The 27,525-nt window shown below is 32.1% G+C and overlaps 2 protein-coding genes across 7 annotated transcripts in view; one reads left to right on the forward strand and one right to left on the reverse strand.

Moving 5' to 3' along the window:
* Positions 1–2,749, reverse strand: part of LOC148624109 (protein unc-79 homolog) — a 60,995-nt gene extending 58,246 nt beyond the window's left edge. For 4 of the 5 annotated variants that reach the window (XM_088566616.1, XM_088566612.1, XM_088566614.1 and 1 more), the window contains exon 1: positions 2,593–2,748. In XM_088566616.1, coding sequence (XP_088422742.1) covers positions 2,593–2,614 — 22 coding nt within the window. In that variant the 5' untranslated portion in view covers positions 2,615–2,748. Of the gene's footprint in view, positions 1–2,592 lie in introns of all 5 variants that reach the window. The other variant, XM_088566611.1, reaches the window with a different exon arrangement.
* A 187-nt stretch (positions 2,750–2,936) lies between these two features.
* LOC148624110 (cilia- and flagella-associated protein 36-like) lies at positions 2,937–23,273 on the forward strand. Of its 2 annotated transcripts, none has more exons than XM_088566617.1 (8): positions 2,937–3,092; positions 7,892–7,956; positions 11,061–11,171; positions 11,519–11,724; positions 13,372–13,507; positions 13,724–13,933; positions 19,116–19,244; positions 20,212–23,273. In XM_088566617.1, the coding sequence occupies exons 1-8, from the start codon at positions 2,993–2,995 to the stop codon at positions 20,488–20,490; spliced, it is 1,236 nt and encodes a 411-aa protein (XP_088422743.1). In that variant the 5' UTR covers positions 2,937–2,992; the 3' UTR covers positions 20,491–23,273. The 2 variants fall into 2 exon arrangements, with proteins under 2 accessions (XP_088422743.1, XP_088422744.1); XM_088566618.1 differs by having other exon boundaries at positions 13,724–13,831.
* Positions 23,274–27,525: the final 4,252 nt, after the last annotated feature.

Here is a 27,525-nt window from a genome sequence, read left to right on the forward strand (position 1 = left end):
GTACCTTAACACTTTTGAATAGAGTATCTTAAAAGAGAAAATTGTTGCTGCTTACACTGTTTTTAATGTTCTATATTGTATTATCTTAAAGTGATTTGGTATTGTCAAATCAGCTTTTGTTTTTGTGTTGTGTTGTTTATTTTTAATTTCTAGTAGATATACTTTTTGTGTGTGAGGGCCTCAGGGAAGATTAGCATGTAAACTGTGTAACCCTCTTGAAATAAAGATTTTATTATTATTATTATAACATCATGTATTGATGCTACTGACTATATTATAAGTACAGATTTATATTTGAACAGTTTGTTCCATGACATTTACATGTATGATCAAATGAAATGTTTGTTAAAAATTTGGCTGAAGTAGAAACATCTCCCTTCCCAAGAACTTAGAACTGAGCAATGGTTACAAAAGTACCATTCTTCATGCTCATATGCTATAAATCTGCATTTAACAATACATGTAACCTTTCCAAAAAATTTTATCAATTCAATTGAATGATTTAAGAGCTGTGCTTACAACCTCTGATCATGTAAATAAACAGCTGTCCCGTAAGCGCATGATGGAAGGAAATGAAATTTTTATATCGCATACCATATGTTATCCCGAAAATTATCCTTACAATAGTGGGATATTTGTCCAATGTAAGACTTCTTATAAAAATCAAAGTGCTGAAAGCACTGGCAGTTTTTAATTCTTGTGAAAATTGTTAAATAAAATTGTGAACATAAATTGCATTTTAAATACTATTAAGAACTGTCATTTTTTATACGTATAAACTGAAGTCAATCTAGTGTTCTGATCCACCTTCACACACATTTACATATTTTGTTCCATTTCATCTCTTTCCCCAATTTTAAATCTATCAAAACGTTAATATGCATTTACATTCAAAAGCTACATTAACAAAGTATTTATCCTACATAACAATGTGCTTAAATAAAACCAATATTAGCTTAAGAAAATAATTTCCTTAACACAAGATTTTCAAAAATTACACACGTTCATCGATTTGAATTTTCCTGCCAAATTTACTTGGTTAAAATCACTGCTCTTCACTTCCTGTTTATAAATGGTACAATATTAATGATAGGATGACTTATTTTGACTTATAAGTGTGTAAAATGAAAATATTTAACACATTTTATCCTTCCAGACACATTACTACAAGAAATAAATTTCCTAAATGTAAATTTATTACTAAATATCTTTCAAAGCCAAAAAGAAGTCCCTCAAATCTTGAGCTGATAAGAAGACTAGATCTTAATTTTATTTGCATAAATAATAGAATATTATTGAGCTGATAAATTGCAAGAAACATATTTACTTGTTATAAAAGAGGTATTGAATGATATCAAAGGAATTACATTTGGACTATATTTTTGTGCAGTGTTCAGAAATGGTAGGGAAGTTCCAGTGATGGACCGGTGACATAAGGTATTTTGATCCTGAAGGATCAAAAACCCCAAAAAATGTTTGAGTAGCTATACAGGGATTATTGTACCATTGTTCTCACAAAGTCTGAATTTAATTGAAGAGGGGTTCTAAAGTTACAGTGTGACAAGTGAAAATAAAATGCTTTTGCAGAGCATAGTTGGATACAAACACAAAGGTCAAACCCTAAACAGTTGGATCAAGCTTGATACAGATCTGAATAATGACCGATACATTTTTTACCTAGATACTCAAAATAATCAAAAGTGAATCTCAAGCTATCACAATAAGACATTGTACCTTTTAAATGCCATTTCAACACTATCTGAAGCAATTCATCACTATTTTTTTTTCAATGTGTAACTGGAGAGCATGATTTGACTCACAAAATTACACTCTGCCACCGAGGATTGAAACCCTAGACCTCTTGGTGACAAGCCAGCAACAAACTGATTCGGCTAAAGAATTAATCCTTTAGCCTAGTCAATTAATGGTTATTTAAATCTCACTTCTTACTAAAACGCTCAATGTTCTCCCATAAGTTTTGAATAGCACAATGCTTACTGGCATAGCACAAGCCTTTTTTTATTCCATCCAAAGTTATAGCACAGTGCCCATATTGCATGCTAACTGAAATAAGTTATTGACTGCAAAGTGCTAAGAAATCATAGTGCTGCTAATGGGCTGGGGAGAACACTGATGCTGGTAGGCCGTCCTGCTGCATTTTCCCCACTTTAAGTCTTTGTAACTCTGTAACACTAGGCCATTAGCTAACCAAACCCCATGGGTTTTTCACATTTTGCACCCAAATAAAAAAAAACATGGAGTTTGGATAGCTAGAGAGCTAGTTTTAAGAGTTTTTTTATGGAATGAAGACTCTTGAGGTGGGTGGCATGACGGCCTACCTGTGCTGCAGTAGATAGAGAGATTCAATAAGGCAGTTTATTTATTTGGCTAAAGGATTAATTCTCATTCATGGTTTATCACTGGCTTGTCACTTAGCCATTTACTAATCTAGAGTTCAATCCTTGACGGCAGAGTATAATTTTGATTAAATATATGGGATTCAGTTAGTAATAGTATACCATATGTATACAGTATACTGTATATACTTTACAACAAACAATGTGCTTCACAATACCCTACACTAAAGCTTACATGTAGCAGCCCTTGTGGTCATTTTTTATGAAATTAGTAGACTGTTATTGTTTGTTTTTGTTCTGCATAAATAATGAATAAGGACGTCATGCTTCTTTTCATTGAATCATGGGGAAAAGACTGATGAGTTCCGATAGACACGCGGTTGCAGCTGCTGATCTTTGAAATATTGTCCGGTTCAAAAGCTTGAAAGAAAATCGATTTTTTTTTTTAAATAAACGAGAAAGATACTTCAATATGATGCTGAAATCATTTGAATACATTAAAAAACAATAGAGAGGTTATTTTGAAAGCATTAGATGTGGAAAACATTTCTTTTTTATTTTTAAACCTGACACCGGCTAGATTCTCGGGTATCCACGCGAGACTTTCTCGTTGACAAGCACTCCTTTCTGTCAAAATGGCCAAATCAGATTGGGTATATGATGAGCTATTGACATTTTTAGGGAACCCACTGTTCCAGGTTCCTGTTTTAACCTTCATGGAAGCAAACTGCATAAGTATGTAAAAAAATCTGCGGCATTGAAAAACAAAACCAGGGTAGAATAGATGAATTTAACTGGCACTTGCTGCAATTTACTGTATTGACTCCATTATCAAATCTTATTGCTGTGTTTAGTGGGTTAATCCCTCTCCAGTGATAAAAAAATTCAACTTCTGACAAAACAACACAAACAGGTTTGTAGCCTGTAAGGAAATTACTAAGAAACCTTGAATCAAATAATACATGAATTCACACTTTACTTGCCATTTTGCTCTGAATGACCCTAGAATTTTCTCCAAATGATCTTATATTCTATACAATAAGAAACAATATTATTTCATATCGTGATGTCATTGATCTTTAAGTTGAAGGAGAATTCAGTATGATAGTGTAAGGTATGAGCATGCTTTTATTCACAAAAATATATTTCGCCAGCGACAATTCTATTCGGCTAAAGAATTAATCCTGAGGCCAAGTCAATTAATTGGCTATTTAAATCTCACTACCTACTTAACTACAATGCAGGTACGCCATCCTAAATTAACAGGAAAATACATTATTATATTTTCTTCAATTGCATCCGCAAGTGTAAATACATCTTATGACATCCACTTGTGTAATTACATTTTTCTTCATGTATGCCTATTACGATACCAGGGCTGTCAAGCTTTTATAATGCAAATGCCTGAGTTTGGGCAAAATTTTGAAAGATCTAAGGAAAATGTGTGGGTCACAAGCTATCCCCAAATGGAAGGATGTTACTAAGAAAACTACAATCAAATAATTTGTTCTTGAATTCATGCTTGTCATTTTCACCCCAATTGACCCCAGATTTGTCTCTGAAAAACCTTTTGAAGTCAGAGAAACATTGAGACCACACTAATCTTTCAGTCGAATTATTCATATTTTGACTATTATCTATTAGAAATTTAACTATAAGGAATGTTTCTAATTTTTGAACATGTTATACTCTATAATCTGGTTTGGTCCAGTTTACAATTTTTATAAACCTTCTTAGAATATAATTGTAAACTGCCACTGACCTGGTTAATTCGTTTAACCTGTTCAAAAATTAAATACTTTTAAAAGCTCTTTTTTTTTCTGAATACTAAACAAACACTGCAGATTATATTCCCAAAGAATTGTACATGTATTGGATTCAAATACCTTGCTGATCAAGAAGAGGGACCAGGCAACTGGTTTACGTGAAGTTTTAATATTGTTGGAACTCGTGCCAGGTAAAGTGCTCCCAGTTGGAAAGATTAGAGGAACAGGCTGAAGGACTACCAGAGCAGTCAGATTAACTGGTCCTTTTGATATGTTGCTGGCCTTGAACCAGTGTTAGTGTTGAACCCTGCCAATGGCTTTTTTTATTTCTTCACACCTGTACATGTAGGTTTCTATTGCTAAACAAGGGATTCAAAGTCAACAATCAACTAGTCACTCCTTAAGTCAGACAGTGTTTGAGGTCCTGGGTCCAATGGATGGATGATACTGTGTTCAAAATGAAAGATATATGATTACAGAATCGTGCAAAATGTGCATTGTGTATAAGAAATTGATTGATTGTTGGGGTTTAACGTCCGAGCAGCAATATTTCAGCTATATTCAGACAATGAACATGAAACGGATGATAAAATGAACATGAAATGATGATGAAATGAAGAACGGGATGGGACACAAGGACAGTAGGGTCGACAAATTTTGATTGCCACTAGAAAAAGGGAGGGATGGGTAAGGTCGGGCAATTTAGCCTCCTGTGGCGGAGCACAAAGGTTCCTACTCCTATCGAATACCACAGCAGGGTTCTTTAACGTGCGAGGAACGTGGCATTTTTCCCAACACGGTGCACCACTATGGTTTGCGGTCAGGTTTTCTGTATTATAGCCTGACAACCCCAGCATGTAACATGCCAGGGGTACCCCATTCCACCACCTGGGGCACACATCCCAGTTGCTCTGTGGGCAGAGCGCCTAGCCCCTGGCTAGGTTTCTGAGCACTATTTAGTCGCCTTTTACAACAAGCTTAGCGCTGCTGCAGGCCTATTATTTTGACACCCGGATGTGCACGGGGCGTGTATATGAGTAATTAGCTTTTAAATATTTATTTCAATCCATTCTAATTGCATTGTATCTCTCGCCTGTTATGTTACACATATAACAGAAAAGGAAACTGGTACTTTGATCACTTAGTTTTTTATTGCATTGACTACAATCTAATGTACTAATTGATTAATTGCAATGTTGATACATTACATTATCATTCCTTGATATTACAGAAACATGCAATAATATATCATACAGTATAAGGGGAAAACTATCAAATAAAATTTCAAAAATATTTAATTACAGTTTACTCATTTCAGTTATTAGAATTATCATACATTTCCTTATAGTCTTGTGATCCTACATTTGGTTTGTACATTGTCGTTTCAGTTGTCATTACTGACTTATTGAAAAAAAGGAGTACATGTCTTTGACCAAGTCGAGGTCCATGGGAAAAAATCTGCTGCTTCTGATTTTTCAATTTTTCACCAATTAACCCTGGGAAATCGGTAAATTTACATGTAGGACTTTGAAATCATCAATTTCTTTTTTAAATTAATTTTTCTTCAGCCTGATGTTTAGATTTTACTCTCAGGTACATGAAATCTTTAATTTGAGATTATACTGTATACCTTTTATATCATTGTTTACTGTAAACAAGTGCCTGTAGTTTTACATGATTAAAGTACATGCATACAATATATTGACAATTTGTCCATTGCTGTATACTTGTGCATAAATATAATGAAATACTAGTAGCTTGTTTTTGATATATGTATATAAAGATTAAATCAGATTATCATTTTTTGGTTAGTGGATACTATAATGCAAAATTCTGAAATCTGATAATGAAAATATTTATTTTTTATGTACATGTAATTTATCTCAAATAAGAACTCATTTCATTCCCAATATTAAAAGGAAATTGGGTTATGAATAAATTGCCTTTTGATGTTGTAATATTTGTGATTTTTAAAATCTACACTTGTGTAAATATTTTAACCATAATGTATTGTAAAATTAAAAAAAAAATTCTAAAATGTTGAAATAACAGTAGCCATCAAAGTGTTATATAATTCACTTTCACACCATTTTAGAAACATTTGCACTGATAAATATTAAGGCATGTTCTCTATTTTTACGAAAATTGTCAAAATTTCATACATGGATACTTGTAGATGTCCATACTTTACCTCTCTATAAAGGATTTAACATTTCTGTTTGCATCTTGTCTGGGCACCCAGGGAGCAATTCGGGACCATTGTATCTGATATAATATTTAAAGTTTTCTTGACTTCTAAGTATATCAGCACATTGAAACTACATTGTACATGTAATAGTGAAAACACTCACATATTTTGTCTGAGTCAAATTTTGAAGTTAATTTTGTGGCATTTTTCTTTCTTCTTCGTTAATTGTCTTTCATCTTTCAAACTTTTACAGAATTTCACAGGTTACATGAACATAAGTATTTTAAGCACTAATTCATAGTCACCCATTAAAAAGATTATATTCTCAGTAGAATGAAGTTGCTTAAAAATCAATAATCATGTCTTGTGTTTCTGTATATACCTGTGTCTGGATTGATTTTGTTGATGTACAGCTATGGGCTAAATGATCCCACTATGTTCATTTGTATATGATGGAATGCCCAGCTGATTTCTGCTTAATTATGGCAATAAGTAGATGTTGAATAATTGATAAAACCAAAGTGATGGTTATTGTTATATGTAGATATCTCTTGCATGTAAATCTCCATAAAGTATAAGACAACTGTTCAGTCTTGTTACTGTAATTAGGATGTAGTATTAATCAGTAAATAGAAACTATTGGCAAATATAAATTATTCTCAATTAATACAAGTTTTGATATTGGTGATAAAAAAATCCAATCAAATACCAGTAGTTATCAGTGAAACACCCTCCTGGTATAAAAAACCTATTTTCAGATGTTGTCTGACATTTTTCAACTTATAAGTACTGGAGATGGCTAAAGATTTTGTAAACCTTAGGGTATATAGCTTTATTATATATCAATGTTAAGATAGTTTATGTATTTTTGTAATGCTAACACATATTTCAGTTTGTGGGATACTAATTTTTGTAGATTTCATAGTTTTGTCAGACTCCAAATTCATGTCAAATTTCAATTTGAAACATTTAAAACTTCGATGAGATCCACATATTCGTTAAACTACAAAATCTCGAAATTTTGAGTACCTCAGTTAATTTAATCTTTTTTTAACAATATTTGACTTTAATTAGTGAAAGTTTTGCATAATCTGCAATTTTATATATAGTGCCATGTATACAGAGCTGTGAAGGGCCTTCATATACTTGAGGTGAGATGGGGGAGTTTAGAGGGACCTCCAAAAAAAAAGCTATAGATTTTTCAATTTTCAGAATATTTTAATAATGTGTTTTAAGAAAAGTAGATATCAGTGGTGAAATAACTTTTGGAAAATGTTTTTTTTTTGGGGGGGGGGGGGGGGAGAACAAAATAAGAAAATTTTAATCAGTTTGACAGAAAAGATAGTGTAAGAGAGTGATTTTGTGCTTGAAATTGTGACTCTGATGCATAAGCACAAGACTTGACAGATTTGGTGTATATATACAGCTTAGGACTAATTAAATGGAAGTAGATTAGATTAGTATTTAATTGAGGTCGCAAACTCTCAACTAGCGGACAGAGGAGACTGATAAGTGAAAAGAAAATTTATTAAAAAAAATGTTGTTAGCATTATACTCACATGATTATTTTTGTTTTTCAGTTTTTGATCCTAGTATAGAAGACAGTAAGGAATACAGAGAACAACATTCATCTTATCATGAATTGGTTAGTGTGCTTTACAGAACTCACAATATCATCCTCATGAATTGATCAGTATACTTAAAACTCAAAACATCTTCCTTTGTTGTCCTTCATGAATTGATCAGTATACTTAGAGCTCACAGCTCATCCCCATGAATTTGTCAGTGTACTTAAAACGCATTATTCCTTTCCTTGCTGTTGGTCAGTATACTTAAAACTATAAAAAAATCTTCCTTTGTTGTTCTTCATGAATTGATCAGTATACTTAAAACCCAAAACATCTTCCTTTGTTGTTTCTCAGGTTGATCAGTATACTTAAAACTTCAAGCACTTTCCTTTGTCCCTTTAGACTACTTAATTTGATATGATTGTGCAGTCTACTACAAGTATGGAAAAAGATGGATTGAGAATGTTCAGCAAATGTATTTGATAGACGGCGGGATATATATTGCAAATATACAATATTATAAAGATAGGCATTTCATTTGCAAAACATTTGCATTTTTAAGATTTTTCAAGAGGTAAAATTTTGCCTTTATTTATAATAAGTATATGATAACAGCATTGTTTTCTATTCGGAAGGGCAAATAACGTATTATCAGCCCTCATGAGCTTTACTACAGGCTATCCAGTAGCCCGAAAATTCCTAAAAATTCCTAATTTTTTTTCAGTTTGGCTAAAATTCCTTAAAAAATTTGAAATTTCAAAGGGAATTCCCAAAAAAGTCCTTATTTTTTATGTGAATTCCTAATTTTTTATGTTAATTGTCTGCTGTCTTAGGAATTTAGAAAATTATCCTTACTTAAAACTTACAACACCTGTTCTCTTGTTGTTTCTCATGAATTGATCAGAATACTTAAAACCCAAAACATCTTCATTTGTCCCCTATGATAGACTACTTAAATTCCAGTCCATATAAAATTCAGACACTGCCAATGGTAAAGGGATTCATGGTTAAGAAAAACCCACCAAACAAACGATACTTTTTCAGTCTAGTTATGCTATACTTTCACATAACGATAATCTTTTCTCCATTCAAATCTGCACTTTTTAGAAAATCATACATTCATCTCCCACTAAAATCAACCAAATCAAGCCAAATCAAGAATGATAACTCTTGTCAAGTGCAAATTTCATGTACAATCTATATAATTTTTATTTCAAAAGCGCAACACCCAAATGAAAAACTAAGACTTGTTATATGATCAGTAACTGTCTCTGAACAAGAAATAAAACTAAACAGTGGGTTTTTGACATGCATGAATCACCTTCTGTCAGATTTTTAGAAAGACTGCTACTTAATCTGATTTGTTTGTTCCTGCAGTCTACTGCATGTATGGAATAAAAAATGGATTTGGAACTTTTAGCAAATGTGATTGACAGACTGCAGGATATATTGGTACAATGCAAATGTTTAATATTATAATGATGTGACTTTTAGTTTTGTATTAACCAAATACTTAATTGTTTTTTATCACATTTTTAATTGAAATAACATCAACTTTGCATATGTTATAAATATTGATTATTACATAGTATTTTTCATATCATATACTTTATTAGACAGAGGTCATGTAATCAGTCCCATATGCCGCCAGGCTTGAGAGATAATAACATGAACAAGATCTGAAAAAGCATATTATGTGATAATTACTAAAGTATTATTGCTTAAGGTTTTCCATATTGGCTTAGTTATTGATCTGAGTCTAGCCATATTGGACTGAAACATAGCCGAAGTCCAATATGACTAACTGCGGTCCAATAACTCAGCCAATATGGAAAATCTTATGCAATTATTGACTAACTAGTCCAATACATCATATTGGCGTAGTCTAATACATTGTATTGATCTTCACCAGGCCATGACATATTTGATGGCTAAATCCTGTATTGGTGTACTTTTGTATTTAAAATTTTCTTGTTAATAGATCTAATATGTTTAAGCCCTAACTTTTTGCCAAAAGCTGCTTGACAGACTGTTGCTATTATCACTTCTGCACATCTTTTCAAAATGATATCCTGTTTATCGTTACTAATTAAGTTTAACTTCTTTCAGATAGTAGAACTTATATTTGCATGTGAGTGTACCTGAACAGGTTACAGATTAAGCATTCAGTTTGTTTCATTTGTCTTATATTTTCTTCTTTAAGTTACTGGCATTTGACTTTTCCATGAAAATAACACCTTGCATGACATTTGCTTTAGATTTACTTTTTTAGCTCACCTGGCCAAAGGCCAAGTGAGCTTATGCCATCACTTGGCGTCTGTCTTCCTCATCATCATGGACACATTTTCAAAAATCTTTTCCTCTGAAACTACTAGACTGACAGGTTTTACTTGGCATGATTGTTCCTTAGGGTGTTTTGCACAAAATGACCATTGGAATTTTTAATCCATGAAAAAACATGGTCGCCGTTACCAAAAATAAAACATAGGGGTCAGATGGCAGTTTTTTTGCAAATAACTCAAAAACTGTTACCTTTACCAAATTTCTGGCAATAGATAATATTGTTTGGCACCATGAGACGGACCTATGCCAAAATTTTCAAAATGATTCATCAATTGATATAGGACTTATGGCCCCTGAAACAGTTTTTTTTTTTTTTTTTTTCTTTTCACATGTACAACTTTCAAAATCTTCTTCTATAAAGCCATTTAAGACCATTGAATGAAAATAAGCATAATATTTCTTTAGTGTATTTTGCTCAAAATGACTTGTGATTTTTAATCCGTGAATAGATATGGCTGCTTATACTAAAAATGGAACTTAGGGATCGGAAGTCAGGTTTTTGAAGATTATTCAAAAAATGTTTCCTTTAGCAAAATTCTGGTTCAGGTCATGAAAATGCTATTAAAAGCATTTCCTGCATTTGACAATTTAGTTGATTTTAACTTAGCCCGTCTCATTCCTCAGTTTTTCAAATAAGCAAATGATTGACCAGGTGAGCGATTCAGGCTCTCTTGAGCCTCTAGTTTTCATTAAATCCCAAATAAATTAGTATGATTGTTTGATGGTTTAATTTTGACATAGTAATGGTTCTTTTACTTTCATTTTGCAACCAGTGGGAGACTTTGTATCGTTATGTGTTTTAGAAATGATGTCTGATACCTAATATGTTCCTTTTTAGATAAACACATTATTAGATGGATTTAGAAAAGATGCTAAGTTGTCACATGAAGATATCATCAAAGCCTTTAAAGAGATGAATTCAAAAGATGATTTGAAGGAAATTTTCCAGGTACATTGTATGTTCATGATATAGTGCATATTTTTTTCCTATATGACCTTCATAAAAAATATTGAACATAATAATTTGTTTTAGGATTGAGATTGCTACATTTGAATTTTGTATTGTTCAGAATTTCTGTGTCATCGCTTTGCCTCACTGTCAAAACTACAGTTGATTCAAATTATCAACAACTTGAGTTTTTTAGTTTTTAGAAAATTGTAATCGTAAAATTAGTCGTCAAAACTTACAACTAATTTTACGTTTACAATTTTCTGTGAAAAGGACTACTGGAATATATTTCTCTTGACACATTCAAATGTAAAACCCTAGTTTGTTATAAATATATTTATTTGAAGGTTATCTTTGAAATGGTCCTATCCATGGATGACTATAAAATGTTTGTCAGAATGATGACACTGAAAAATATAGAACTTCAAGAACAGGTGCTCAGAATGATGGCCAAAACAACAGGAAGTATACCCGACAGTTTTACGAAAGGACCAAGTAAACCTGCTAAATCAGCTGAACAAGCAGAAGAAGAACTATTGGCTAAAGTTATGGAGTAGGTTATAGGGTTTATGGAGTAGGTGATAAGGTTTATGGAGTAGGTTATAGGGTTTATGGAGTAGGTGATAGGGTTTATTGAGTAGGTGATAGGGTTTATGGAGTAGGTTACAGGGTTTATGGAGTAGGTTATAGGGTTTATGATCAGAAGTTGTTTGTTATTTTAAGAACCTATACATAAATAATTCAGACACTGCCATTAGTAAAGGTGACTCAATGTGCAGGAAAGCCCACCGAATAAACAATGCTTTTTAAATTAATGTATATTTTTACATAACTATAATCCTTTCTGCATTCATCATCCATATATTCATCTTCCTCATAAATCAACAAAATCAAGAACCATAACTCTTGCAAATTGCGCCCCGTGCAGGTCCAGGTGATAAAAGAATAGGCCTGCAGCAGCGCTAAGCTTGTCGTATAAGGCGACTAAATAGTGCTCAGAATCCTAGCCGGGGGCTAGGCGCTCTGCCCACAGAGCAACTGGGATGTGTGCCCCAAGTGGTGGAATGGGGTACCCCTGGCGTGTTACATGCTGGGGTTGTCAGGCTATAATACGGAAAACCTGACCGCAAACCATAGTGGTGCACCGTGTTGGGAAAGATGCCACGTTCCTCGCACGTTAAAGAACCCTGCTGTGGTATTCGATTGGAGTAGGAACCTTTGCGCTCCACCACAGGAGGATAAATTGCCCGACGTTACCCATCCCCCCTTTTTCCAGTGGCAATCAAAATGTGTCGACCCTATTATCCTTGTGACCCATTCTTTTTTTTTTTTCATTTCATGTTCATTTTATCATCCATTTCATGTTCATTGTCTGAATATAGCTGAAATATTGCTGCTCGGACGTTAAACCCCAACAAACAAACAAACAAACATCTTGCAAATTGCTAATTTTAGGTACAATCTATATATTTTTTATCTCAAAATTGCAACATGACTGGTTTTAGGGTTTGTAGCTGTTCCTGAATAAAAAGAAATGTTAGTTTTTGACATGCATGATTGGCCTCTTGTCTAAAATTTATAAAGATGCCACCGAGTTTCTTAGCGGATCTTTTTCTTTAGTTATATGAATTTCTTCAAAATCTTGTGAAAGACAAGAAGCTAAAAGAAGCTTAACCCTTTAATTTCACATATCGGTATATTGAAGATGTTCTCTCCATTAGTAATCCCAAATTTGGATAATTGCTTCAGTTTGTTTATCCACCAGAACTAGAAATTGAAGAGACTACTCACACAGTTATTATTTCCTATCTAAATGTATTGGGAGTGATTTTTCATTCTTTTATACCTCAAATCATATAGGAAGGCAAAAAAAATATTCAATAAATTTGAGAAGTAGTTGGCATCATTAAGTTTTTCCTGAAAATATTATGAACATTCAAGAAATCGTAAACACTATAATAAAATTTGTTTTGCATCTATTAAGTATCTTTACTAATACATGAAAATTTTTTATAAGTGGTGTAGTGTATGCAATACTTACTTTGACCTTAAAATTTTAAATTTATCAAATTTTTATGTGAAATAAGGGGTTTATGATCCCCATTGAATATGTTAGTATGTCGGATAAAACAGAAATTTTAAAAGAATACTGTATAGTGGACTATTGAAATTGAGTAGTAAATTTATTGGGGCTTTACAGACAATCAAAGAAAGAATTTGAAATGGAAGAAAAGAAAAGAAAAACAATGGAGAAAGAAGAACTAGCTAATATAATGGTCCTTGAACAGAACCGATTACAAAATGAAAAGGAAAAGGAACAACAGAAATATGGACAGGTAGTTACTTTATCAGAATTTCATTAAATGCATGAATATTTTGTTCTTCAGATGTAATATTAGGTACTTAGATTTTTATATTCATGTATATTTCTTATTTAGAAGCATTTGAGTTAACAAAGGTTTGTGTGTTAACAATTTGTACTGGATTTACCTGATCCAGCCTGGATTACATGTTAGCAGCGCTAGATATAATATAGAAGTTTTTCTTTACAGGCAATTCAAGATATGTCACATGGGACTGCAACTACTAAACCAGTACAAGACAAACTAATTGCTTTAAACATATCTGAACCAAAACCACAGCCAAAACCACAGTCCACGGCAAGTAAACCAACACAGCAGTCACCAGCAAGTATACCCCCTCCTGCACAACCAGCAACAAATAAACCCACACAACCAGTACAAACTAACCTTAAAACAGCAGTAAGTAATGAATTCATTTAAAGGAAGGTCCTAAGTTATTTGGAAGCAACCTTACAATTATTGATGACTACAATCCCTTCTATTTAATGTTTTTAAACTAACTCAGTGGATGTTGAAGTCTTATCTTGTTACCTGTGTCCCTAAAGGTCTAGTTGCCACTGGACCTGGTATGTTGGTGTGTTTTCATAGGTGTGTCCCTTCCTTCTGTTATGCAGAGGGGTACCCATCTCTTATCCATTATTCCTCCAACATCAATGAATAGAAGTTTATGAAATTTTCACATTATCTTAATTTAATATTCCCACTATGCACCCCCTATTTTAGAATTTGATCCAAACCAATTTGGGTGTTTCTCTTATCTATTATTCTGTGCACAGCATTGAATGGAATCAAATGAAACTTTTACATAATCTGTATTTGTCCCTTACCAGTGACTTTTGCCAAAAGGGGACTTTAGGTATGCTCTCTGTATATCAGTCCATCAGTCCAGCAAATCAGTTTTTTGGCTTGCATGCAGTAGACAATTGATATCTGGTATACTGCCATGACAAGTTACAGATCAAGTTAGAAATATGTTTTGGTACATTTTTTTGTTTTTTGTTGGTTTTTTTGCGAAAACCAGTTCTCTGCACTTTTCTTCATGCTTGCAGATACACGTTTGATATTTGGTACATTGTTTACATAAACAAGTTGCAGATCAAGCTCAAATTTGTTTCTGGTCTGTTGAATATTTGCTGAGTTATGGCTCTTGGATTTAGAATATTAACTATATATTAACACGCGGGAACTGTATATAAACAGTCTGGGGCTGTTTTCTGATTTTTTGGGTCTGGCAATGTTATTTTTAACCATAATTCGATTTTATTTGCAAGCAGAGTGAATTTGCTTTAAAATGAGACGATCTTATACATAGTTAATAGTGACTTGAAAGCTGAACAGAAGATCATGAGTAAGGGTGGCCACCTATTGTTATTTTTAGTGGCTCATTTGTCAGCCTCTAACAACTTCAGAAGTTGACCCATAGTGCTTCATTTCACCTGGTTTCTATAGAATGATGATGTTTCTCACCACTCCCACAGTGTCAACCCATTATACTAACCACTTCTGATTTAAGGCCAATCTGAAACCAAAAATTGAAAAAAAATCTTCATTCTTAAATACATATTCCCATTGTGCACCTTCTAATTTAGATTTTGATACAAATTCATTTGGAGGTTTCACTAAACTTGTACAACTGTAGTAAAAGGTGATTAAATAGTGCTCAGAAACCTAGCCGGGGGTTTGGAGATCTGCACCCAGAGCAACTGGGTTGTGTGCCCCAGGTGGTGGAATGGGGTACCCCTGGCATGTTACATGCTTGGGTTGTCAGAGTATAATATGGAAAACCTGACCACAAACCTTAGTGGTGCACCGTGTTGGGAAATATGCCACATCCCTTGCACGTTAAAGAACCCTGTGTGGTATTTGATAGGCGTAGGAACCTTTGCCACAGGAGGCTAAATTGCCCGACCCTACCCATCCCTCCCTTTTTCTTGTGGCAGTCAAAATTTGTCGACCCTATTGTCCTTGTGTCCCATCCCTTTTTTCATTTCATCATCATCATTCATGTTAATTTAATCATCCACTTCATGTTCAAATAGGTGTCTATATATTTATTGTCTTGCAAGACAAAAAATCTACCTAGGTAAATTTGTATGCATGTGACTTCTGGTGACCTTAATCCATGCATGTGCTGTAAGGGTCGCTTCTTTAATAACAAATCTGATTGCAAAGCGAAAGTGGTTATTCAACAGTATGGAAGACCGGAAGGACTCAAGGCTTTAAAGATAAAAGTTCGCATATGATGCAAGGATCCTTTTGAAATTTACCTATTGTGATATAATGTGGCTCAAATATGGTCATTATTCATTTGAAAACTAATCAAGAATAGATGAAATGAAATGAAAACAAGACACTTGTTTACCTGTGTATCCATCATTGTTATTTTTTTTCCAAAGGTTAAAGTATTTTTAAGCCAGCTGAATGTCCTGTTGGCAGTCTTCAGAAGTAATGGCGAAAAATAATTAGATCAGAGCTATCGATCTTCTCTGATTAAAAAAAACGTTGTTTTCACAATATTCTGTAGGTATTATTGACATTTATTGCTTCAATTGCATTACTACAAACTTATTTCATTGAATCAGCAAAATTCAGTAGAATCAAACTGAACAAGTTTAGCAGCTAATGCAGCTTTAATGTTTTCAATGAAAAGGTGCCAACATTTTAGTCAACTGGTTTCCACATTAAATGTTGTGGCATTTCATATAAATAGAAATTAATAATTGCCAGATGAGATGTTCACAAGTTTTACCTGTCACACCAGGTTCTGTTGACAAAATAAAATGACATAAAGGGACTTAAGAAAATGTTTTTTGACAAGTTTACATTTTTTTTCATGGTTCAGTTTGGACATGTTTCACAGTATTGTTTTGTGTGTGAATCACTTATTTCATTTTAATACATGTAAACTGAGTTTTTTTTCACATATACAATACCTATCACAATGAATCTACTTTAAAAAAAAAGATTTGTTTTGTTACCTTTTTTAGTGTGATTGTGTGTCATAACAACAAGGTTTTTGTATCATAAATGTGTCAGACTGGTTAAATGTAAGAAACTTTTCTTAGTTATTCTGCAATAGTAGTTTTGACCCTTTTTTAATGGTTTGTGTTTTTACTAGATATATGGTTCATACATAGATATACATAAGTTATAAAAGTATTTTCAGAAGGGGCAATAGATACCAATTTACAGAACACTATGAATCATGGAGAAAGTTTCCATTAAATCTCTAAATTCCAAGGTCTGATGTATGAACAGTAACTTTAGATATCACTTTGTCTTTTTATATGCTTATCTTTTGACATATTTTTAATAAGCCACTAATGTTGATGTTGGATATAGATGATTTTTACAATTATTTTTACAATACATTACACCCTGAAGTGCCTCATAGGTGTACATGGTACTGAAGGTGTAAAAATAGGGTTGAAATCATAGAATATAAAAGCGTTTTTATTATCTTTTTTTATTATAATCAAAATATTTTAATTATTTTAGGTATTTAGGGTTATCATTATTTAAAAGATTAATTAAGGGAACCAAGGTTATAGCGGTAATCAAAAAGAATGCTTTGGTAGAACCCTACAGTCATTAAAAAAAAAGGTCAGCATTTTTTGTCTTGTCTGCACTGTAATTAATTGGAGGTTGGACTTAAGGTATTACTTTCCTGTAGTTGGTGTCCACATTTAAACTTGTGTTATGTCAATGGTGTTTAGTATTTCCATTGACAGTAGCAGTGGTTGTCATGAACAATTTTTTAGAACTCTTCTCCCTTTATACTTATGTACCAATTACAACCAAAGTTTGTATGAATGTTCCTTGAGATATTCTGCATTGAACTGGTGTGGGGAGTTTTGATCCATCAACAAACATGGATGCAGTTACTAAAAATAGACCATAGGAGTCAGACAGCAGTTTTTCACATGTATCTCCAAAACCGTTGGATTGAACCAAATTCTGACATTTTAGAATAAACATGCTCGTCATGATGATATCTATCTGAGGTCAAATTTTCATGTGATCTGTGAAGCCACATTGGAATTTTTCCTCTTTTTGACATTATTACTTCAATAAATATTCTCCTCAGAAACTACTGGACAGAATTCAATTAAAATTGTTATGATTGTTCCTTAGATATGAGTGTGAGGAATTTTTTTCTCAGAAAAACATAGCTGCTTTACAAAAAATGAATATTGCTTATCAAGCCAGGTAAGTGATTCAGGCTCTTTAGAACATCTTGTTACATTTTCATATCTAAAACATGCACATAACCCTGCAGTCACTATCAAATTTTGAATAACAGCCAACATGTGTGACTGGAAAGACATATTTCTGTGATTTCTGTGATATTTATTGAATATGGCCAGTTTGATTTTGGCACCATAGTTCAATAGTCTTGTCTACATAACTACCTGTATGTGACATTGACAGAGTTAATTAATTTGCATATGCCAAGGCAAAGTACAGGCATTTTTGGTGGAAAGTCTTTTTAAATTTCAATATATGACAATGGCTTATTTTAAAAGAATGCTAAATATTTTAAGAAATAGTTTTATCTTAAACATTTTGAAATAAGCATAGGAAACAAAAAGCCCTATGTAATGTTGTTATTTTTTTGTTTTGTTTCTGACTTATTTTTTTATATTGAAAGAAGACAAATATACCTTATAATTATTGTATTACAAATATATCACAGTTATTGCATACACGTGTAACATATGATAAAAACAATACAAAATTAACAAAACATGAAGCACTTTCAGAGATACATTGAAAGCATAGCACAAAGTCAATTTCAAACAATTTATCACTGCGAAGTTCTATACATATATAAAAGGATGCCTGGTCTTCATAATCTTGAGCTGTCATCTGTTGGTTGAAGAATCCGTTTTTAAGGATGTTGTTGATGTTTCGGTATTTTTTCTGCTTTGATCATGCTGTTGCGCCTGCTGCTAACCTGTATCTGGATTGCTCATTTGTTTGCTTGTGTTTTTTGGGGCAGTTCTGTCAATTTGTAAATGTTTAGATGGACATGTCAAATGAGTTTCTTCAGCTTGATGTGCCATTTCTAAGTGGTTGTTTGTGCATGGTCCTTTGGTTGAGAAATATTACATTATTATTATATCATTGTGTCTCTAGTCAATGAAATCATTTCAAAATATCATCCAACATTTTTTATTGGAAAAGGTAAAATACAGGTAAATTTAAACTATCAAACCTGTTTGAGGACCCCATAATCCCTAACCTTAATTGATACTGTTTTGGTCTGATAATTAAATGTTGGAGAAACTGGACATACTGTTGTTTGTGCACTGGCCAGTCAGCACCTGATTAATCATAAGGTAATGGTAAATGATAGTGACAGGTATACCCCAGCAACACCTGAGTATTTCAGATTTGTAAAGGTGTCACAGATCACATGAGTTTTGAGAAACTCACTTATACAGGGATAATGTGGTTTGCCATGAGTTAGTCATACAGTGAATTAAAAATTCTTGGATGGATTATGATTTTTGTTGTACAATATTTGTGTTCTAGAAAGGAAGTCCTTTTTGTGTTTATTTGTTTTATTTCATTTTAGCCAACAGTAATAGTTTCACCTAGTTCAAAAGACAATGTGTCAAGTTCAGAAGCTGCAGCAAACTGGTTGGCTCAGGCTAAAAGTGATACAGCGTCCACTACCAACTCTGCAAACCTGAATGCTGCTCATGTAAGTCTAGAAAGTTATGTTAAGATAGTTGAAGGAACTGACAGCATTAACTTTTTTATTACTTTGGATATTTTCTTTGTAATGCCTCACCTAAAAGCAGAAAAATCTTATCTATCCATCCCTGTCCATCCTTGTCCACTTGTTTCACTTGTAATATATATAACCAGAAATGTACTTGCATTTCATGTAACATTTTGCTAAAACAGGCTCCTCTGAATTCCTATGTCAGATAGGTTTGCTGGCTTTGTTTGGGCCAGATATATGTACTTGATCATTTGATCCTGCCATTTTAATTGATTTTTTTTATAATGTTGAGGGACATTTGTTCTGAACACATATATATGTTTAAGCTAATAAAAAATAGACAAAATGTTTCAAACAGTAGATTGTTTTAATAAAAATGACTAATTTGTGTCCCATTTATACTACATTTGTCTCGACTTCCATGTGATGTATTGATATAAAATTTTGTATGTGGCTTGTAGATATAGATTGGTCATATGTTGTAGGCAATTTTAGTGGATGTTTTGTATAAACTTTTTTTTTGAGAGAGACTGCAATTTTTTGCTATATGGAATGGTATAGAAAATTTGTCATCACATAAATTTTGGCTGCTACTGAAAATTTAATTTCAAATTTGGTATGTGGCTTTATATAAATGGGACATACCTTGTGAGGGATTTGGGTTGTTGTCCAGAATAGTTTTATGCTCAATGGAGTAACCATTCTTATTGTTCATCTTATTTACTAATAGGAATTACACTGATGAGTATGAGCTGAATAAGAAGGAAATGGATTAAACATAAAAAATGGAAATATTACAATTTTAGTACCTTCAGAAATGAAAAAAAAAAGTTACGAGATGGTCAAAATTTCTGTCACAAAGATGAGAGACATGTTCAGTATTTCTGTATTGAATAATGATTTAATGGACAGTTTCATCCAAATTTGTTTTCTTTACTTACAGGCAGCACTTTCAAAGTTAAGTCCTGATGAGTTAAAGAAAAGGCAGGAATATTTAAAACAGCAAAGAGACAAACTTGTTGCTATGAAAAAGAAAGAAAGAGAACAACAACTGTTAACTGCAGAGCAAGCACAACCACAAAGGCCTGTTTCAGCTAGAAATGCTAGGTCAGCTTTGCAAGGGGATCAAAAGAAACAGGTAGACCCTGAAGAGGAAAAGAAGTTGGCCATGAGAAAAGCCATAGCAAATAGACTTAAATCAGAACTTCTTGGTAACAACTGATATTCTAGTTGTTTTATATCTAAGTCTTGAAAATGTTGTAGATTTCAATAAGTCGGTGCATCACTAAGGGAAAATAAGTGTTGAGTTTTATTTTCATTATTTAAGACCTGTATTTTGAGTGTAATACCAATACAATACTCTAGTAGTAACGTTTGAACCCAAGTAATGTAAATGTTAATAACATTGTGTCATCTAATGTCATCATGTAAGCCTTGCACATTCTTTAGATATTAGACAAAAATCATAATGCAATGTACATTTTAAGTTCTCTAGCTATTTGCATCGATGAATGTAATAGTTCTGTCATTAATTATGTCTGGCCATCCATATGTCTGTCCATCCATGAATATCTCCTCTTAAACCATTCAGTGAAATTTTGTTGGATGAAACTTAATAGTAGATAATAGATAAAATAATAGTTATCATATCATATGTGAAAGTGCATGAAGCAAGTTGTTCACAGTAGAAAATAACTAAATACGATTTTACAATGGTTTTACAAGTTTCGTATTGCAAGTAGGTGCATCACTATGTGAGGTGACTAACAGTTAAATGTGGCCTCCATTTTCATAATCATGATATCATATGCATTGAAGGCATTGCCATAGTTATGTTATATGAATTGTTACATATGTGCATCTTTTATAGACTTTTACATGTATATGGTTGCTTTGTATGGTTGTTTGGGTTTCATATAGAGATGAAATTTATGTCCTTATTATTCATAGCTTTTGTTATCTTTATGTGTTGCAATATTAAAAATGAAATCAATACAATGCTATTACTTCTAATTTTTGAGTTGAGGAAAGTGGAAAGTAGGAATATGCAATTTAGTTTAAACACTTGATAATTGTGACATCCAAAATGGTTTGATGGGTGATATGATTGATTAAAGATTGAATAATGTCTCCATTTGTGGTTATTTATATTGTGTATGTCTATAGTATATAATCTTTGAAATTTAATACTGTCATTCAAATGAAGGTAAGCATTGATTTTGACCTACTACATAACTAATCCAGTAAAATGTAATATTTTATTTTTATATTACCTTTGACAGTGTCAGAAAGGAAATTTATGACAGGGTCATGTTAATGGATAACAATGTTTTTAAGATGTACCTATTTAAGTGCTTTATATATACTTTGAAGGAGAAATGAGGAATTTGTGTTGAGAGAAAATGGTGCAATCCCATATCATATGTATATTTGTAATTTATTCTTTCACTTATGTTTGTAAATCATTTTCATGTTAAATGTTCACCAGTCAGTTTGATCAAAGTCATGCTGTTTCTATTAGCATATTATGTTTCATGTACATTTATGGGTTAATTATAATCAAAGAAATGTTAGCTTACCTTATTTTATCATGTTACTACTACATGTCACCTGTCCTAGATGAATTCATCCCTATATATCCAAGAAGCATTAATTTTTTGTTTGTTTATTTTTATTTTATTTTTTGGAAGACTACATTTTTAGATACTTTACAAGCATTTTGTAATTATTCAAACTTGTTTACCTCAGCTTATTTTATTCATGTTTGTTGAAAGAAGCAGTATATCATTTAGTTTCTTAAATCATTTCATTAAAAAAATAACATTAGGCAATGAAACCAAACATACATTATATATATTGCTGACGACTTGATTAAATTGTTTCTTTCTTTTTAAAAGATATTTACAAAATATACCGTCCATCTTTTTAAACTTAATGCCTCAATCCATATCAGTTTTGACATAGGAAGTTTGCATATAAAATAATAGGAAACGTTAAAATATAATTTTCAGTCAACCAAAATATATTTGTTGTTTTCAGTTTATCATATTGTTAAAAATAATGGAGATTGATTGATTATGGTTTAATTTTGTATGGCAGATATTTTATGCATTTCTGGATGAGAACATTTGACCAATCAAACAGACCCTGCATTGTATTAGTTCAAGTTACTTTAATGTGATAGCTCACAGAAGAAACAGCTGGCAGTTAGGTAATCCCACTTTGACACATTATTCGGACTCCGAGCCACTTTATCTCCTTATATACTGTGTGCTTGGTAGTGAAGCAATTTATATCATTTTTAAAGTCTTCAGTGTGACTTTAATTTCGTATAATTTTAGAAAAAAGCAGTTAATTATGATTCATCAAAAATGTGAACTATATTCAACTAACATTTTTTAATTCATTCAGAAACATTTCATGCACGTGCATTGTCATCTTCAATTAAGAAAATGCAAAGTAGCGTTCATCTGGTGAATCCTCTAGTCACATTGGGAATCACTGAGATTTGAAGTGTATGTTATTGATTGTCTATGTGAAGTTCAGCTTTCATCCAGGTAACACTACAGAAAGTTCATTGGCCCTTTTTTCCAATGCAGTGTATGTGCTGAAATAAAACATTTCTACTTCTTTATATGAAAATGGAAATTTACTTTTAATGTGTATTAAAGAATTGAGTTAAAAAACTTATTATTTATTACCTCAAACTCGTTTCATATTACCTTAAGTAATTATATTAAAAAGAAAACATTGATTTCTAATTTGAGCACTTGTGTGTGTTGTGATTTTGAGCACGCAACTTTCTAAAATTTCATGGTTTATGAACAGAAATCAACAGATTCACTGAATAAGTAGTTAGTGTTTTCTTGATGCTTACAATACTAATAAGTAAACATTATAATTCCCACCATTAATAACGTTTCTTGTTTTTTAAGTATGATTTTACACCTATGTTGAAAGTTTTTAAATTCAAATAAATTTGTAATTAAATTGATGAAATTTTGATTTTCTTTGCTTGTTTATATGAAATTATTGCAGCTGTCAAAATGGACCTTGATATTAATCATGCTGGAAAAACTTTACTCATTGGATGGTGCTTATTAGAAACTTAAAATATCATGAAATCCTTTATAAATACTAGATTTGCGCTAGTATTACATAATTAGCACTTTTGAGTTTCCAGCTTTAAGGTATCCAATTGTATATGTCTGATATTCAACATTATTGCTAATTTTAGTATTTTTCCCTTGTTCTTACCTCCAAATAAATTTTATAAGACCAAAAAGAAATTGTAGCCGAATCATGTTATCATGCTCTTGTCTGTTTTGGTGTCCATACAATAACTTGAGTATAAGTGTATGGATTTTTATAAAATCATACCGCAAGGTGCAATACTACAAAAGGAAGGCTGTGATTCTGGGGGTTTCACTTGAATTGTTCAGGAATTAGGGTTCAAGTAGGGGCCAGAAACATGCATTTCATGATTAACATATCTGGAAAATAACTTTACTAAAAATAAATGAATCTCTTTGAAATTGTATCACAATGTGCCATACTACAAACAAATGGCATTGATTTTGGGGTTTGTGCCTGGGACCATTTTTGAAAAAGGGACCAAAAAAGGGACTTCTTTCGTTCGATTTTTTTATCCTGTGTTAAAAAAAATCCAGAGCTGTATCAAGCTTAAATGGTGTGTCCATACTTGCCCCAGCTGTGATTTGAAATCTTTCATGTCATTGACATCCAACAAGAGGCTCCCAGGAGCCTGAATCGCTAAACTGGTTAAATTTTTGCCTTTGAAGGGCAATAACTCTAACAAGGAGTTGTTCCGACAATTTTGACTGAAAGAAGACTGGTAGGACTTATCATAAGGATTGCTAAACATATTTTTTTACCTTTCAGAGGCAATAACTAACACGGAGTTGTCCGAAATTATTTATCCCCGCAAACTTTTGTAGGCCTTTTATCATAAGGATCATTTCAGCAATTGAAAGTTTCGTTCTATCTATCATAGTTTTCATTGGCTGAAAACTAAAAAAAAGAAAAAAAAACGTTATTTTTCACCTTTCAAGGTCAATTACCCTTACCTGGTGTCGTCTGACAACTTTGATCCCATGGAGACTTTTGTAGGTCTTATAATAAGCAATTCAAAGAATTTGGTTAAACCTAAGGGTTCAGGAGATATAGGCAAAAAGCTACTCTCTGACCCTGAGTTCTATTTTGAGTAATGGCGGCCACGTTTTTCGACGGATCAAAAGTCACCACATCATTTCAATGCAGGATACCCCAGGAACATTCATACCAAATTTGGTTCCAATTGATAGGGTAGTGTCAGAGGAGAAGAGTTATGAAAAATTGTTAACGACGACGACGGACGCCAAGTAATGGCAATAGCTCACCTGGCCTTCGGCCTAAGTAGCTAATAACTGCAAATACTTCAGTATTCAAGGAAAGAAAATTGTCTATGTAATGTCTCGTGTATTTTTAAATTCTTTTGTGGTCAATTTTATATTTGACTGGTTGCAGTTTGACAGGGTCCTTTGAACTTGTATATACTAATTAATTCAAAGAATCTAAAAAGTAACATTAAAGAGGAAAAATGGATTCATCTATTAAGAAAACAATCCACTTAATATGAATAAGTTATAACATAGCTATATAGTGACAAAATACAATCAAATGTTCGGGATTTTTATTGAAACAAATAGCTTGAAAAAGGTTTATATCGTGCAGTTATCTAACTTTTATTTCTCATCTAGTAAATATTATTGAATTTCGAGACGTCATATAAGGGGAAAAATATAAGGATTATGGATCTTTAAAACAAAGTTTTCTCCGAAATTGAAAATGAAAAGGGAAAAAAAATAAATAAAAGCAATATGTTATTATTTGCCATCTGAGATGATCATTAAAAAAAAACGATTAAAAGGTTGTCATCATCATCATCTCTTTTTTCGTGTTTTTGTTGAGTATTTTATTCACTGCATTATTGTCTGATAATAAATGCAGTTTTTAACTCTACCAACCCATAATAATTTTAATTACTATTATTCCGAGTGCTAAATATATTTTACCATAATCAATTCTTAAGACGACGACTAAATAGATTATCCGAAATTCTGTCTAGATATTTCCGGTCCGTAAGCAAAATAAATATTATTAATCAAGAGATCTTTTGGAATGATCATTTAGCATTACATTAAATGAAACAAATAAAATTGATGACAGTTATAAGAATGTAACGAGAGTCCCTGATCCATACCTATTCATTCTGCCATTCACCAGATCAGAAGTTTTTTCATCGGTGACAACCGTAGTGAAACGGTCTTTTTGAGCAAAAATGGGAAGTTTGAAAGAGGTCAAAAGCTTTCTTAAAACCTTCAACAAAGTTCAATGTTGCAGTCTCTTCCAGGCGACACAAAGCATAAACATCTCTTCGAAATGCGAAGGGAAAAAAACTTTTCACCCCCAAAACTGGGACAGTTCTAATATAAGTTATCTGTGTTTTTATATACAGTACAGCTCGCAGCATAGTCTTATAAATGCCGGGTATACCTCCAATTGGCAGAACTCTTAGAAGTTTACCCCCGTAATTTTTTCCCTTTATTTATTCATGTGAAAATCTCGGCATAAGAGGAAATAAAGTAAAAATATACAACTCATCAATTTATTTAAAGATAGTTGTGGTATCCCATGTAAATTTTACCTGTTCACCTGGACAGACACACGTTGCTAAGTTAAATAGGTGATTAATGAAATTTTCTTGAGTAATGATTGAAATTTAAAGACACAAAATCATGTGAAGACACTAACTCAACGGTTTATCATAAAGAGTGACAAGAATTAGAATATTGACTTTGTTAGTCCTTATAATGGTTTATAAGAACATATCAGGATACTGGATAGTTGTTTATTAAGAAAAAAACACACACACATTTATACAAATCACAAATGGATGTATTTTTTGCTTTTCTTCCAATGCAGAAAAGTGCTTTTATTTTTTCAATCCAAAAAGGAGAAGTTAAAAGTTAGTTTAAAAGTTACAGATGTCAAGGTTTTCGTTTTCCATTCAAGATGAAATTGAAAGTTATAGAACAATGAATTAATAAAAACCTTAATAAAGAGTATATATAGGATTATGTATCAGTATAAAGTATATATAGGATTATGTATCAGTATAAAGTTTCTAATAAAAATGACTTTGACTCATATTATTTTTCAAAATTGAAAATAAGTTACTCTTTATAATCAGTCAAAATGTAACAAATATTGTAATAGAACTTTCATCTCAGGAGTCAGTACTTAAAGCCTTTTTTCTTTTTCCTTTTTTTTAATAAAAATGCAATATTATTAAATAATTTCATATGGACACACTACAAAGTAAAATAAAATTTATAGATTTATTAAGTAATAGCACCTATCACGCCTACTGACTATGTTTTATGACCACCTTTGTAATTACAAAGAACAACGACAAAATAGTTTACTAAAGTCTCACCTCTCATATAAATATACGAACAAATTTAAAAGTATATACCGACATTTAAAACATATGCAATTGAGAGCCACTCTTTAAAGAGTTATGAGAGTCTATATTTACATTTATGACATGTAAAATAAACATTTTCAAATAAAAAAAATTAAATTTAAAAATTAACTATATAAAATATTTCTTCGTTGAATTAAAATATCATGGCAGATTATTACATAAATATATAAACTTTTCATCATCAGATAGGGTTAAAAACTCCGGATAAGAAGAACTTGCTTCGTCGTATAACTCGGTTCGTAAAAGTGAATAAAAAGGACAATTAAGTATAACATGTTTTCATTTTCAATTAAGTTGTTTAAAACATAATCTATTCATAACACCGACACCTTCATAACGACCAGTTTCATTTCTGATTGGCACAACACCACATCTAAATTTAGCGAATGCTCTTACCAGGCATATTAATATTCAGGTAAGGTTCTTTACTATATTTTTGTTTAAACAACCTGTATGTTCGAAGTTTACTTCTATCATTTAAATTCAGATCATTATGCCACTTATCTTTGTATACATTAAAACTTATATTTTCTATATCTTTTATCACATTCTTATCGAAAATTTATACTGTATTACTCAAATATGACATATCAAGCTCTCTAGATTTACTATGAACTCTAAAATTCCAGTTCTTAATTTTACTATTACAACTTCTACTTGCCCATAAAAGCACTTTCTTACTCAACCTATTATTACACATCTTTGTAT

Source organism: Perna viridis, chromosome 2 (assembly GCF_037379345.1).
Source record: "Perna viridis isolate PV_CMFRI_1.1 ecotype Kerala chromosome 2, ASM3737934v1, whole genome shotgun sequence".
Taxonomy (NCBI): Eukaryota; Metazoa; Mollusca; class Bivalvia; order Mytilida; family Mytilidae; genus Perna; species Perna viridis.